This window comes from Thalia democratica, chromosome 1 (genome assembly GCF_965202585.1).
Source record: "Thalia democratica chromosome 1, ktThaDemo2.hap1.1, whole genome shotgun sequence".
Classification (NCBI taxonomy): domain Eukaryota; kingdom Metazoa; phylum Chordata; class Thaliacea; order Salpida; family Salpidae; genus Thalia; species Thalia democratica.
Window position 1 is genome coordinate 85,221,751 of NC_139165.1, and position 13,451 is coordinate 85,235,201.

At 24.3% G+C, this 13,451-nt stretch overlaps 1 protein-coding gene across 1 annotated transcript; it reads right to left on the reverse strand.

Annotated features, from left to right (window-relative positions):
• Positions 1-284: 284 nt before the first annotated feature.
• Positions 285-8,422, reverse strand: LOC145840579 (cytosolic Fe-S cluster assembly factor narfl-like). Its single transcript, XM_082947886.1, is given in 7 exon segments — positions 285-497; positions 1,803-1,989; positions 3,793-3,924; positions 4,378-4,756; positions 5,001-5,239; positions 5,971-6,062; positions 8,279-8,422. Coding segments are annotated over 7 exon segments (1,386 nt in total).
• Positions 8,423-13,451: the final 5,029 nt, after the last annotated feature.

Sequence of the window (13,451 nt, forward strand, 5' to 3'; positions counted from 1 at the left end):
TTACGTACAATTTCTAAATGAATATTTTTTGTGGTAAATTTATTGACAACAAACGTACAACTAAATACAAATCATCACTTTTTTACTGTATACTTATTGTGAAACTAAAAATCTATATGTAAATGAGTTGTCTTTAAATATTACAAACACAAAACCATTTATTTCTTACTAAAACAAAACAAACTAATATCAATTATAATAGTTCAAATCAATCATACGATAAACTAAAAATGATTCGTTTTCATACGAAGAAATAAAATTTCACAAAAATTTACTACTCAGGTTTACCACTTAAGACTGTTACTTTCAGTTTTTTCAATAGCGTGATAGTCAGTGTAAACATCTTTTTTGTGTAATATGCTAGTTTGCTGACTAGTTTGTCTGTAAAACAATTGCTTTTGAAGGTCTTTGCTGTATTCGGTTGATAGGTGGTTGTAAAAATTTTTGAAATTTTCTAATTTTTCGTCTTGCTTTTGACGACCTTCACTGCTTTTTATCTATAAATATAAACGTATTTAATGGTTTTTTTAGACACTTACTAAACAAAACCTTAAAAAAGAAGGGTTCACAAATCTAACTCAACATAACTTAAGAAACTACTTATTTTAAATATTAAAAAGAAATTGTGGCACACTAACATACTTAAGTATTTAAGTTTAGTAAATGACTGTATCACTAGGTACATGAGTTTTTCAAGGAACGATAAACAAGTTTTTATTGTTAGCGTACTTTTGTACATAATGTAATTTTGAGATACACTACTTCAGAGCTTATATAACACACTTCTTAAGCAAGACAAATGTAATAACAAAAACAGAAAAAAATGTTTAAACTTAATTCTTTTGTTTCTTAAATAATAAATTTAAAAGTTTTTAATGTCAGCAAGTGTGTTTATATTTAATTAAAGATGAATTATGTAAACTTAAAAATTAATTAAAAAATATGTTATAGGGAAACGACACCAACTTTTACAGCTTTATATATAGTTTTTTATATATTCGTTAAATTTTTTTTTTGGTTTTTCATTTAAAATTTAATGAATTTTAATAGTTCTGAGATAAATAAGGGTAGAAATCATAGCGATATTTTTAAGTACAAGAAAGTTTTGAACAATCGACAATATTATCTAAAAAACTATTAAAAATTTATAAAAGATAAATCTGCTTGTAATCTCAACTTTCTTTAACGTATTTTAAAATCCTCTTAATTAGCTAATAAATAATAATTCAAAAAATTTTAGATTATCTGTGAAAATCAAATTATGATGCATATAATAAAACAGTTTTAGTGTATGAGTACGTATTTCTAACTGTTTGCATTTTTTTCCACTTTAACAACAATTATTGCCTTATTTAAATATGTTTATTATAATTTTATAATAAAATATATTATATTTTAGTTTGAATAACTTTTTTTGTTTTAGTTATGTTATTGTTATGCAACATTATAAAAAAAAGTAATAGCACAAGCAATAAATATAAAGTTAACTGTGAAAGTACTTTTACAAGTATCTACTACTATCATGACCGAAATATATCATCGATCAAAATTTAATCGAATTCTTTACACTAGCTTTAAAGTCTAAAAGTTGTATCAGTTACAATGAAAACAAAAAAAAAGATTAATTGTTGTTTTTAAAGCATTTTTCCGGTACTTTAAATAACAGTTCGTTCAAAAAAAACTTTGAGATAATGAAATTCACTTATAGGAGTGTAAGTATTCCACTAAACTTTTTTTTATCAGTTTATTAAAAACTAAAAATAACTTAAGTAATTTAAAACTATGAATAAAACTAAACTAACTTGTCCACCACCATTCAAGCAGCCTTTCGGGCAAGCCATGACTTCAACGTAGTCGTAATTGCACTTTCCTCTCCTCATTTTGTGTATAAGGTTTTGAATGCTTCTGAACCCGTATGCCTGTGCAAACGTGAGCAAAACGTCTCCTTCACTATTTTTTAGTTTTACCTCTTTGACTTCATTGTTTCTCCTGTTAATATATTATCAGTGCTGGAAAATCTTAACACAACTTAATATAACTTTTAAAACACTTTACATCTTAAATCAAAACAGTAAGAAAAATGTATTGAGTTAACTATGTACTTTTTAACAGTCTTATATATTTGTAGTTTATGTCATAAACGGCCTGTTTAAATAATTATAATTTTGATAATGAAATGAAATTAGTATTTACTTAATACTGAAACAAGTCATTATGACATTAAGCTTTTATAAAAGTAATGTTTCAACTAAAATATTTTTGATATTGTTTGAGATTTTCAAAGCGGAAAACATTTACATTCAGCTGCAAACCTAAAGTATTTACACATTGAAACTTAAATAGTTGTTAGTTAGAAATATAAATTAGTATTACAAGTCTATAAAACTTTAATCCATCAAAACTTATTTTATAGTCAAACTAAATTAGTAATGGGATGTATGTAAAAGCGTTAGCAAAAAGGCTTAATTGAAAATCAATAGAGTTATAGCTTAGTATCGATTTAGAACTTTTTAGCTACTTAAAACAAATCAACCTCGACCTTAGCTATAAGTTATGTACGGTTTTTTGTATCCGTATTATTTCTACTTTGAAAATGCTCAATACTTAAAACCAGCATAAAGTGTCACTCAAAATTTAAAATTATATATAATATTACTAAGGTTAAACTTATATAAGTACTTGTATAAGTTGTATTTACATACATAGCGAATGAACTACTAATTACATCAACTTAGAGTGCTCTAACATTTAGTGAATAATAATAGTATTTAATAATAATCAGGTAAGATTTGCTTTGGCAAAGAAACAACTTTTGTACTTCAATAAATTTAACTGTACGCTGTCAAATATTACTAAGAACCGATTCAGCCACAAGCAGGAACTTATAAAGGAACTATGTCGTTCGTAGAACTTGATAACTTTTATCAGCACGTCATTGAATACTAAATATATATAAAAACTACGTTTTTTACATGCTTTTGTTTTAACAAGAAATACTGCAATTACGATTTATATTCATACAAAATAAGCAAAACGTTTAAAATTATCAGAAATAAAGATTTCACAGTTTTAAAACACTATGAAAAGCTAATTGAGTTTTCTTTTTATTATTAACGTGAACACTTATTTGCTCTTTTTTTTTTGAAACGTTAGGTAAATAATCTGGATTTAACAAAAATGTATATTGAGAGCAATCATTTTCAAAACCATAAAAAAAGTTTTGATCATATTTTTGTTTAAACTAGTCAAATAATATGGTACTTTCAATTTTGGAAATATTTTATTTTAATACTTTTTCAATTGTTCAGTAAATAAAGTTTGATGTATATGCTGAGTTTTAATACATTTAGACTTTTAAACTACTTTTATCCACGATAAATAAAGTGTTTCTAAAATTTTTAACCATAAGCTATTTAAAAAATTATAAAATAACTAACTCTTAACTATTTTTAGATAAACAAACTTAAACTAAATTATTTCATACCATGCCTCTATTTAAAATTAAAAACATTTAGACTTTAAAAGATATTGCTATAAAATAAAATGTTTTAACTTAAACTATGATATCTTTAACCAACAATTCTATTTCAACAAGTTTTAGACCAAAAAACAATATCTACACAATGTCTACAAGTTAGCTGTTAATTTTTTTACTTGTTATATAATTGATCAAAATAAAAATGAAATTGTTGTAGTAAAATTTTAATGAATGACTAAAAAATAAATACAACTGTAGATTTAATCTAGAACTTATAAATATCTAAGTAAGATTACTTAAAAACAAAGCCTAACCTAGTTGGGACGTATTCAATCTCATCAACTTGTACACCAAAAAGGTTTCTAGCAGCACTTTTGAACACAAACTCAAGATACCCACCAGATCCTCCATTGTGACTTGCAGGCAAGCTCGCTTTATTTAGACTGCTAAGTAACGTTTCGTTAAAAAAATCATTTCCAATACTATTTTCCTTTTTTCTGTAAGAACAAGAAACAACCAATTTAATTTTATGAAGATTTTCGTTAATTAATAGAACAATATGAAAGCTGAAACAAATGAGTTGAATTTTTCTTACAAAAATTTGAAAAAAACCAAAGTTGTTTCAAGTTATGCTATTCTAACTTTATATAATTATAAATTATATAACATTTTTTCACAAATTTGTTGATAAATGGTTATAAAATTTAAGAAATAGGTTTTAAATGTTTTTAGTCTTAATGAAATAAATAAAAAAATTTGAAAACTATTCTATGTTTAGCTTTTAAGCACATAATATATATTTTTTTTTGATATCTTAAAATATTCTTTTAATTGTTATGAAGTGTTGTACACCAAATAGTAATTTATTGATACTTAAAATGAACTAGCTGAATACTCACAAAAAATTGTTTTCTTGATGATAATTGTTCAAGTACTCAGTCAAGTTGCTCCCATCTTCCTTCAAGACGTCAAAAATTTTGACAGGAGTCAGTACTAGATCCACTTCTTTGGTTTTCAGCACATCGTTGTAGAAGTCTTCCCTGGAAGCTTCTAACTTTTTGTCATAGCAAGGCATTAAGGTCACGTGACAAACTTGCGAGGGTTTAATTTTGCAGTGATTTGCAACCAGTTTTTTAACAAGAGAACCCATAATTTGCTGCTCCGATTTTACTTTGCTCATGTAAGGAATAACTAGCTTTCCATGAGTTTTTTCAACATAACACACCCAACCAGGGCAAGATGAAGTGAAAAGAGGAAGACTTTTGTTTTGATCACTCTCTCCTATTTGCTTGCTAGCTTTATACCTGTGGTTAAAGCTTCTACTTTAGTAATTTTCATAAATTTAAACGAAAATTAGCAAGAACTTATAATTTTTGGAGTTACTTAAACATCGAAAGTTTGAATAAATATAGATTTTAATTTTCAAAACTTTTTATGAAACGTAAAAACTTCAACGCAAAGTTCAGATAAAAATAATTTAAAACACAATTTTGCTTTGTTACTTCCTAGATAAAATACCAACTTTAATACCTTTCAATAAATTCATTTGAGCTTTCCAGTAATGAAATTTGACGAGCGAAACTTGTATCCAAAACGTAGGAAACATTGTATTTTTTTTTAAAGTAGTTTGTCAGTGCAAGTAAAGCTTGTTCGTGTGAAAGTTTATACTCAACAGCTATTGAAGCTAGTGCTTGGGGTGAACAAGATGCCACAAAAACCATACGTTCTTCTTCGTTGGAGTTCATTGACTTTTTCACAACACTTCAAAACAGTTCGGTTTAGTTTTTTTTAATAAATTTTTTAAAAATCATGGTAAATATTTACTTAACTATTACTTTAAATACTTTAATAAATACTATTAATATTCTTTAACATTTAAGAAGTGAAGTTAGTCTTAGTAAAGTCAGACTTAGCTTAGATACAAAAACATTTTTTTAGACTTTTTAAGTTATACTTAAAGAAATAACATTTAAGTTTTTACTTAACAATTTAGCGTATTTGGGTTAAATAAAAAAACTTTGTAATAATTTTCTGTATTTTGATACCGTAAAATAGAATTTCATAATTAAAACAAACTTAACCAAAACTATTAAGTGCATAAAGCCAATGAATTAAATTAATATATCCATATATACGAAATTTGTTAGAAATCTGATAAAGCAGATAGAAATAAAAAATTGAATTTCTTCGTTTGTTTAAAAATGCATTAAATTTAATCAAAAATAAGAAAGATATATATAAAATAAACGTTCTAAAATAAATTTTAAATTATTACAAATTTAAACACAATTTAGGGCTTTAAATGTTTCATTATAGGAATAATTTAGACTATAATCTTTCTGATTAACAACATTAAGCTTCAATAGTTAACTCTTATTTATTTACAAGAAAGTAATTCTATTAGTTATATAGTTATTTTATTTTTATTTGTTTCATGAATAAGTGTTATTATTAATTAAATGTTTATCTATACAATGAAGTTTTCTGCAGACTTTAACAACTGTTGGTGACTTTGCGAAGTGACTAGTACAGTTTCAGCGCTTGTAATACATCCAGAGCACCACAGGCAGTCATTCAATGTAATCTGAAAATTAAAATAGTCTGGTTTTTTTTTCAACAGTTTAAGTTTTTATATAGAAAGTATTCTATCAAATTAAATAAGGAAAAAATCGACTAAACCTTTTTTTATTTAACTTGTTGAACCTTAAACACATATATTAAATCTGATAAAAACGTTTAATAACTTAAAAACAAGTCAACATTCTTGAGCTGATTATATCACAAACAAACAAAAATGTTCCTACTTTAATATTATTTTTGTGAATAGACTTGTTAAGAAACTGAGCAGATCTAAACATTGTTTAATAAAGATATCACCACTCTTGTATACCGTAAATACATAATATGATTTATTTAAAAGGTTTAAAAATTGAAAACAGTTTTCGCAAGTATATAAAATCTGTTAAAAACCTCATGAATAAGTGCACTTAAACTTATTCCAACATAAGACTTAGTTAATGTTTCTGTAAAGTATTTAGTTTTTAATCAGTTTTAAAAAAGCTTTTAAAAAATTTATTGTTTTACTTAAAAAACACTTTAACTTAAAATATAAGAAATAGATTTTAAAGGCTTTTTATGATATGCTTAAATCAGGTTTTCGCAAACTGAACAGCAAAGAGGCCACTAGGTAATAGTGTGAGACTACTTATACTAGATATTCTTGAGTTGATGATGAGTATAAAAAAGGTCTTAAGTGTTTTCAATGGTATTTTTTTGATTAACCTTATTGGAGGGGGCCATAGCTTTCTAATTTCTTTAAAGGGGGTCTTTTGAAAAACATTTTAGAAACCCTGCTTTAATTGGTAACAACTTGTACAACAGAAAATAAAGTAATGTAAAAAACTTTTTTCTTTCTTAAGTTTGTTCCCCCTCATAAAAATTTAATGTTTTTATTTTTACTTATTTATTTAATTTTAAAGAATTACTTTTAATCTTTTCTAGCTGTGAAAGGGTCCCGGTAGAATATAAAAAAACATTTTGTATAGTATATCTATTTTAAGCAATGATGCGTCATAGCTTTTTTGTATAAGAAAGTAGTGTTTTCAAACACTTTAACAATTTAAAAATTAATATATACAAAAATTCTTTTTTATAAACATGATTGAGTTTGAGGAATAATTAAATTTCAAATATAGTTGAAAAATTTACTAAACTGATTGACATTTTAATAACTATTTTTTTAATTTTTGATTTTATCCACTTTTAAACAAACAAGAAGGAAAGGTTAAGAGTATTAACTATATATATAGTACTATATTAGAATAAAAATAGATATAATGATGGCAGATGGCATACCAGATGATGGCTTAGTGACTTAATGATAACATACCAAATACTGGGTGGCAAATGATTTATGAATTTTTTTTCCAGGTTTGATGATTTTAATTCTAATTTTAGTTTATAATTTAAAGTTTTTGGTCAAAAATTGTGTTAGGTAATAGAACAACATTAAAAATATACTGTAAAGCTGCTTTCAATGTGTTTTTTTAGGAAAAAATATTTGATGATGACAAAAACTTATACCTATATAATAGGTATTTTATGTCAACTCGAAACATTAAATCTTAACATGTAAAAGTTGTTTATAATTCCAGGCTTTTTAATTACTATTGTTCAAAATACCAGGTTTTTTTTTTCAAAATATCTCAAATTCAATGTTTTTTAGCCTAAATTGTCAAATTCCTGGTTGTGACAGGACTCAGATTCAGTGGCCACCCTGTATAAACTCTTCAAGCTTGAATCAGTGTTAAATCTAACTTAATGTCTTAGAGAATAATTTACTGCTTTATGTTTACAGGGTTGCCACTTATTTTTTCAAAAAAATTTCTAAGTTTAAAAATTTCTCCAGGTTCTAAAAGTAGAAATTTTTGGGTATAAATAGTTTAAAGTTAAGTTAGAAAGAAACTGTGTTAGATAGTACAAAAACACTAAAAAGATAATATTAAGCTACTTCAAATGTGTTTTTTAATAAATAAGTTTTTGATGGTAAAAAAAAATATTATCTAAAAAAAGATTTATTGTGTCAAATCAAAATTTTACTATTTAACATTTTAAAGTTATTAGAAACTCCAGGTTTTTTACTAATTTATGTAAAAAATTCAAGGTTTCTCTAGGTTTACAAGTGAAGTGGCAATCCTGTATTTATAAGTAGTTTGTAATTATATCACTGTTGTACTAATACATTGAAAGCTTATATGAACTAAAGTCTGTTTGTTTGAAGATTCATTAATAAAAACATACTTCTACTTTTTCTAGTTTTTTAGTTCTATTAATTCCTACACTTGAACTCTTTTTGGTATTGACTGGGTTTGTGCAATCCGGACCAGGTGAAATAAAGTCTTCAAACCCATCACCAATCTTTAATGTTGAACTAAATTTTTCCATAATTTTAGTCAAACTGAAATTTACTAAAACTTTTAATCTACTAAAAAAAAATAATTGCACAAAACCATATAAAAAAATATAATTTCTATAACTATTATATTATCAAAAAAAAACTTATACTAATAAAATATCAACTGGTTATGCTAAATCAATCGGGTTTAGTAGTAATTTGAAAAAAAAAGTATTTCACTTATTATTATATGAATGAAACTTATTAACTAAAACTGACAGAAATCATGGTCTGAATTAAATTGGTTAAAATATTAAACAAAGCTAATTAATATTAATACAAATTTATACACATAACGATTTTAGCTTTATGAAAATGTTCAATCTTATTATAACAATAATTAAAAATATTTAGAATAAATGTTTAAGTTATCATTTCTCCTTTAAAATATAAAAACAATTTGTGAATTTTTAGATTAAAAAGGAGAGTAAAAACTATTTTTTGAACATAGTTATCATGTTATAAATAAATTATAAATTTAGTGATAGTATTACACATGCAGTATAATTCGAGAATGTAAAACATAGTTTTGAAATTGCAAAACATTTAAATTTTTTATTAACTACAAATAATTTTTATTGGTAGTCTATTTTAAAGTTATATGCAAAGTTTTCCCCAAAAACACTCAAAAAGTAAGATAAAACTTTTTTTTTTTAATATATGGATTCGTGAAATTTTTATACTTAACTTAAAATTTTGCTTAACTTTTTGAATTTTTTTTTGTAATAAAAGAGAAAAATTATCATCAAACAAATTTGCTTGAATAAAAAATTGATCATAGTTTTAGACATTTACATTTGATAAGGTTTAGATAGCAAATATTTGTATAACAAAAGTTAATTAATATTCTTAGTGGTTATTATATAAGAAAGTTTAATATTTTTTACCAGTTGAACATTTATTTCTATCAAAAATTGTTTAACTAAAAACAGTAGATATAGAAATATGTTACAAATTAACAACAACATTTTGTTTCAATTATAGCTCAAGTGAAGCAATACTGAAACAGTCACCACAGTTTTCAGCAACATCCTTGTTCTTTTGACTTCATGTTTACTTTTTTCTAACTCACAGAAACTAAAACGATTTGCACAAACTCCTTCAGATGACTGCTGTTTGTGATTTGAATATGTACGCAAGCTGTTAATCAAAGGTTTATTATCGTAAACTGCCTTTTCAAAAGTTTCTAACAAGTGTTTTCAATAAGTGTTAAAAAAGTTACATTTGAGCCTCATTATTCACATCTGAATTATTTACCGCATGCAATAAAGGTGCATTGTTTAACATTCATATGTTTATTAAAATATGCTGCTATCTTTTGTTCACATAACATAGCATGCTGAATATTGAACGTTAACTTAAAACAGAATTGTTAAGTTACAAAACTTAGTTTATGCTTTTTTGTATGCTTAGTGAAGCGTATAAGAATATTACATATCTGGAAAACAATCTTTTATGTTTACTAATACAAAGTTGTGTTTCTGAAATAATCAACAAAATATAATTTATTTAGGAACTGTTTAAATGTTGAAAAACACTGTTTGAATAAACTTAAATATTTACTTCTACGCCAAGACTTAAGTTGTATAGTAAAAGTGTTAAAGTAATTTAAAAAAAAGTCTAGTTTTTTTAAAAATCAATTAATTTCCATTTTCTAAGTAATTATAAAAAAAACATTTAACAAATTAATTTGTTTCTAAAATCATCTATGACTAAGATGCTAAATTTAGCAGTTCAAATATTCACAAAAAAACCATAACAGTTTGATAATTGTAAAAAACAAAATATGTTCCAAGTTTTACTTAAGACCTGTAAAACCAAGATTAGCTAAATTTTATTGATTTATTTCAGACACAACTGATCATTTTTCAAAATAGTTCACATACTTTCTTTTCAGATTAGTAAATATTGTTTAATTGTTCAAATTTGTTTTTATTCTTTTAAACATCTAAATTTAAACTTTTTTTTTCATTTTAATTATAAATGAGTTTTTGAAAAAAAAAAAAAAACTGTTTTTTCTAACATATTTTTTGTATAATTTTGTTCTTTAATAAAACAAAAAAGTTTTTTATTAAATTTTACTTTTAGATTAGGTTTGTTTTTATTTTAATATTAATGTATGCATTTTGAATATAACAGTTTAGTTTAGCTACTTTGTTTTAATAAGTCTAGGTTTCCTTAAATATTTTCAGTACAATCAATAAGCTGTTTTATTTTTAAATTACCTACCGGTATAATTTTTAAGTGCAGATTGTTTTAGAAATGATTATTTTTAACTTAGTTGTATAATATATTGCTATTAATTTATGGTTTGCTTTGTGTACTTATCCCTTTTTTTTGATAAGGCATAACCAAAGAAAAAAATGACCTAAATCATAAATAATAAATCTATGTAAGATTTATAAACACAAAGTGACTCGGTTTTTTTTTCTTAGAAATAAGATATATAACTTTGATTATAAAAAGTTTTAATTTTTTTTATTTTTAAAGTATATCCTTTTTACTTTGTAGGTGTGGTTTGGTTATAAACAAAAATAAATTATCAAAATGACAACTCTCATTTGTATGTGCGCATAATTTTATATTTCTGTATGTTTTTTCAAATTAGAAAGATAATTTTCTAAAGTAGCATTTTAATAATTATATTTTAATTTTACTAAGTGCCCATACTTGAAAAATTTCAAAAAATAAAATTTCATTTAAATTTTATATAGTGAAGAAAATCACTAAACAAAAATTAAAGTACATAAAAGTCATAGTATGATTATACTTATCTTAGTCACAGGTATTTTTTGATGGCTTAAAGTTGTTATAAAAATGTTTTATACATGTTTTTATACTAGCTTTTGTACATACTTTAAAAACATTCACTTAAAACATAAGTTACAAACCTTTTCAACATGTATAAATGATACTCATACATTTACAAGGCAGCTGACGTTGAAGTCATATAATTTTAGAACTAATATATAACTACTGTTAATATATAACTTTTTAGTTCTTTCTTAAGCATGGAAACTTTTTTTCAACACATGGCATATTTTTTAAATCCATAGTTATGTTTAAATAAAATTATATCCATGTATAACTTTTAACAATGCTATAACCTCTTTAAGATTTACAAGTTGACTAACTAATGTCACTAGATTTGTTAACTTAATTCAATTCAAAATAGGGCAATGAAAGTTAAATAAACTTAAACCTACAATCTAAAGTTTATTTTTAATAAATTAAAAATAATAAAATTTTACTTCGGTGCTGATACTCCAACACTTATATATATTTGTTAAACTGTGATCACAATAAAATAATGATACAGTTCTAACAAACAATTTTAAACAGCTCAATAAAAACAGAATGGTTTATATATGTAATTAAGTTTTTTTATTTTTTTAATGTATAGAAAAATAATATAATAATGCGTATATATTTCTACTTATAAAATAAATAAAGTTATATAAAATGTGAGCTTAACACTCAAATATTTTTTAGTCTTCTATTCAAAGCCATAAGGGGTTAGATTAAATATTATAAAATACAGGAAAGCTTAAACTATTAAGCTGTTAGTATTATAAATTAAACTATAAACACATGTATATTTTGGGAACGGGTCTAAATTACACTAAGACAAAATTGCACGAGGTGAACAAATTGTAAGAGTTAAGGGTAACAGTAATAGTACATAAAATTCATAAAGAGAAAATTAAAATTAGTTAAAAAATATAAAATTAAAACTTAACCCGTGCAAAAATTGTCTCCGTGCATAAGTGACTTTGTGCATATGTGATCTTTCGTACAAAAGTATCTTTGTGCAATTTTATCGTTGTGCAATTTTATCCCCTTGTGCAAAGGTGTCTTCCTGCAAAATTGTCTTTCTGCATTTTGTGCCCTGGTGCAATTTTGTACTTTCTTGCATTATTTGACAGCTAGCTGTATATTTTTGTTACCAACTCTTAAACTAGTTTCTTATGTACAGTTAATCTTTTTCATCATTACATTATTTTTATTCGAAAGTTATGAACTAAGTATAAAAATGTTTTACAAGTTTTACAAGCAGAATGACTGTAAACTCTTATGAAGTTTTTTTTTTATTAAAGATGCAGAGTACTCTCCAGTTAAACAAACAGTTTACATTGCCATAAAAAATTCAAAGAATTTTAGTCCAGCCATATAAAGTCATAATCAGGGTTTCCCAAAGTTGGCGATTTTTGTAAGTTGGGGGCGGATTAGTAAAGCGGCGAAAGGGGGGCGATTTTAAAATTTTGGGCGAAAAAAGATCTTGGATGTATTGAATAGTAATTTTAAAATTAAACTTACACTAGATATTCTTAGGTTGCAGAAGAAGAGCAAAGAAAAGTCTTAAATGTTTTAAATGTAGCTTTTGACTAGTAGTCTTGTTGAAGAGGGCAATAGCTTTTTTAACTTCTTCAAAGGGGGCAATTTGGCAAAAAAAAAATTGGAAATTCTGGTCTAAAGTTTAAATATACATATGTAATAATAGTTGATTTTGTTTTGAGAGGGTTTATAATTATAAGTTGTATAATTTATCACTTTAAGACTACGTTTTTTAATATTTTTTAAATACTTTATTGCTAACAGGCTCTTTAAAAAAATTTTTTGTGCATTGTTTTCATAGTTTTAATAGTTTTTTTTTTATGTCTTATATGTAATTGTAGAGATGCTTATTAAATAGTTTTATGCTGTAAAACTTAATTTTTAGTTACTATAAGTATTAAAGTGTAATATAAAACCATTACATTACAGGATTCAAAGAGCTAACTTATTTTTTAGTAATTTAAAAGTATATCACTAAACCGATTTGTTTTATTAATATTATTCTTACTAGTTATGTTTTACTAAAACTTAGTATAGTTATAGATACAATTACTTAATTTTAAACAAACAAGTAAAAATGTTTTGAAATAATATATTTTTTAGTTATTTTAAACCGATGGTGAAAGTTAGTAACATTTTAAAGAAAAAGTTGATTAAGTAATTATTTATACAAAACTTGTGATT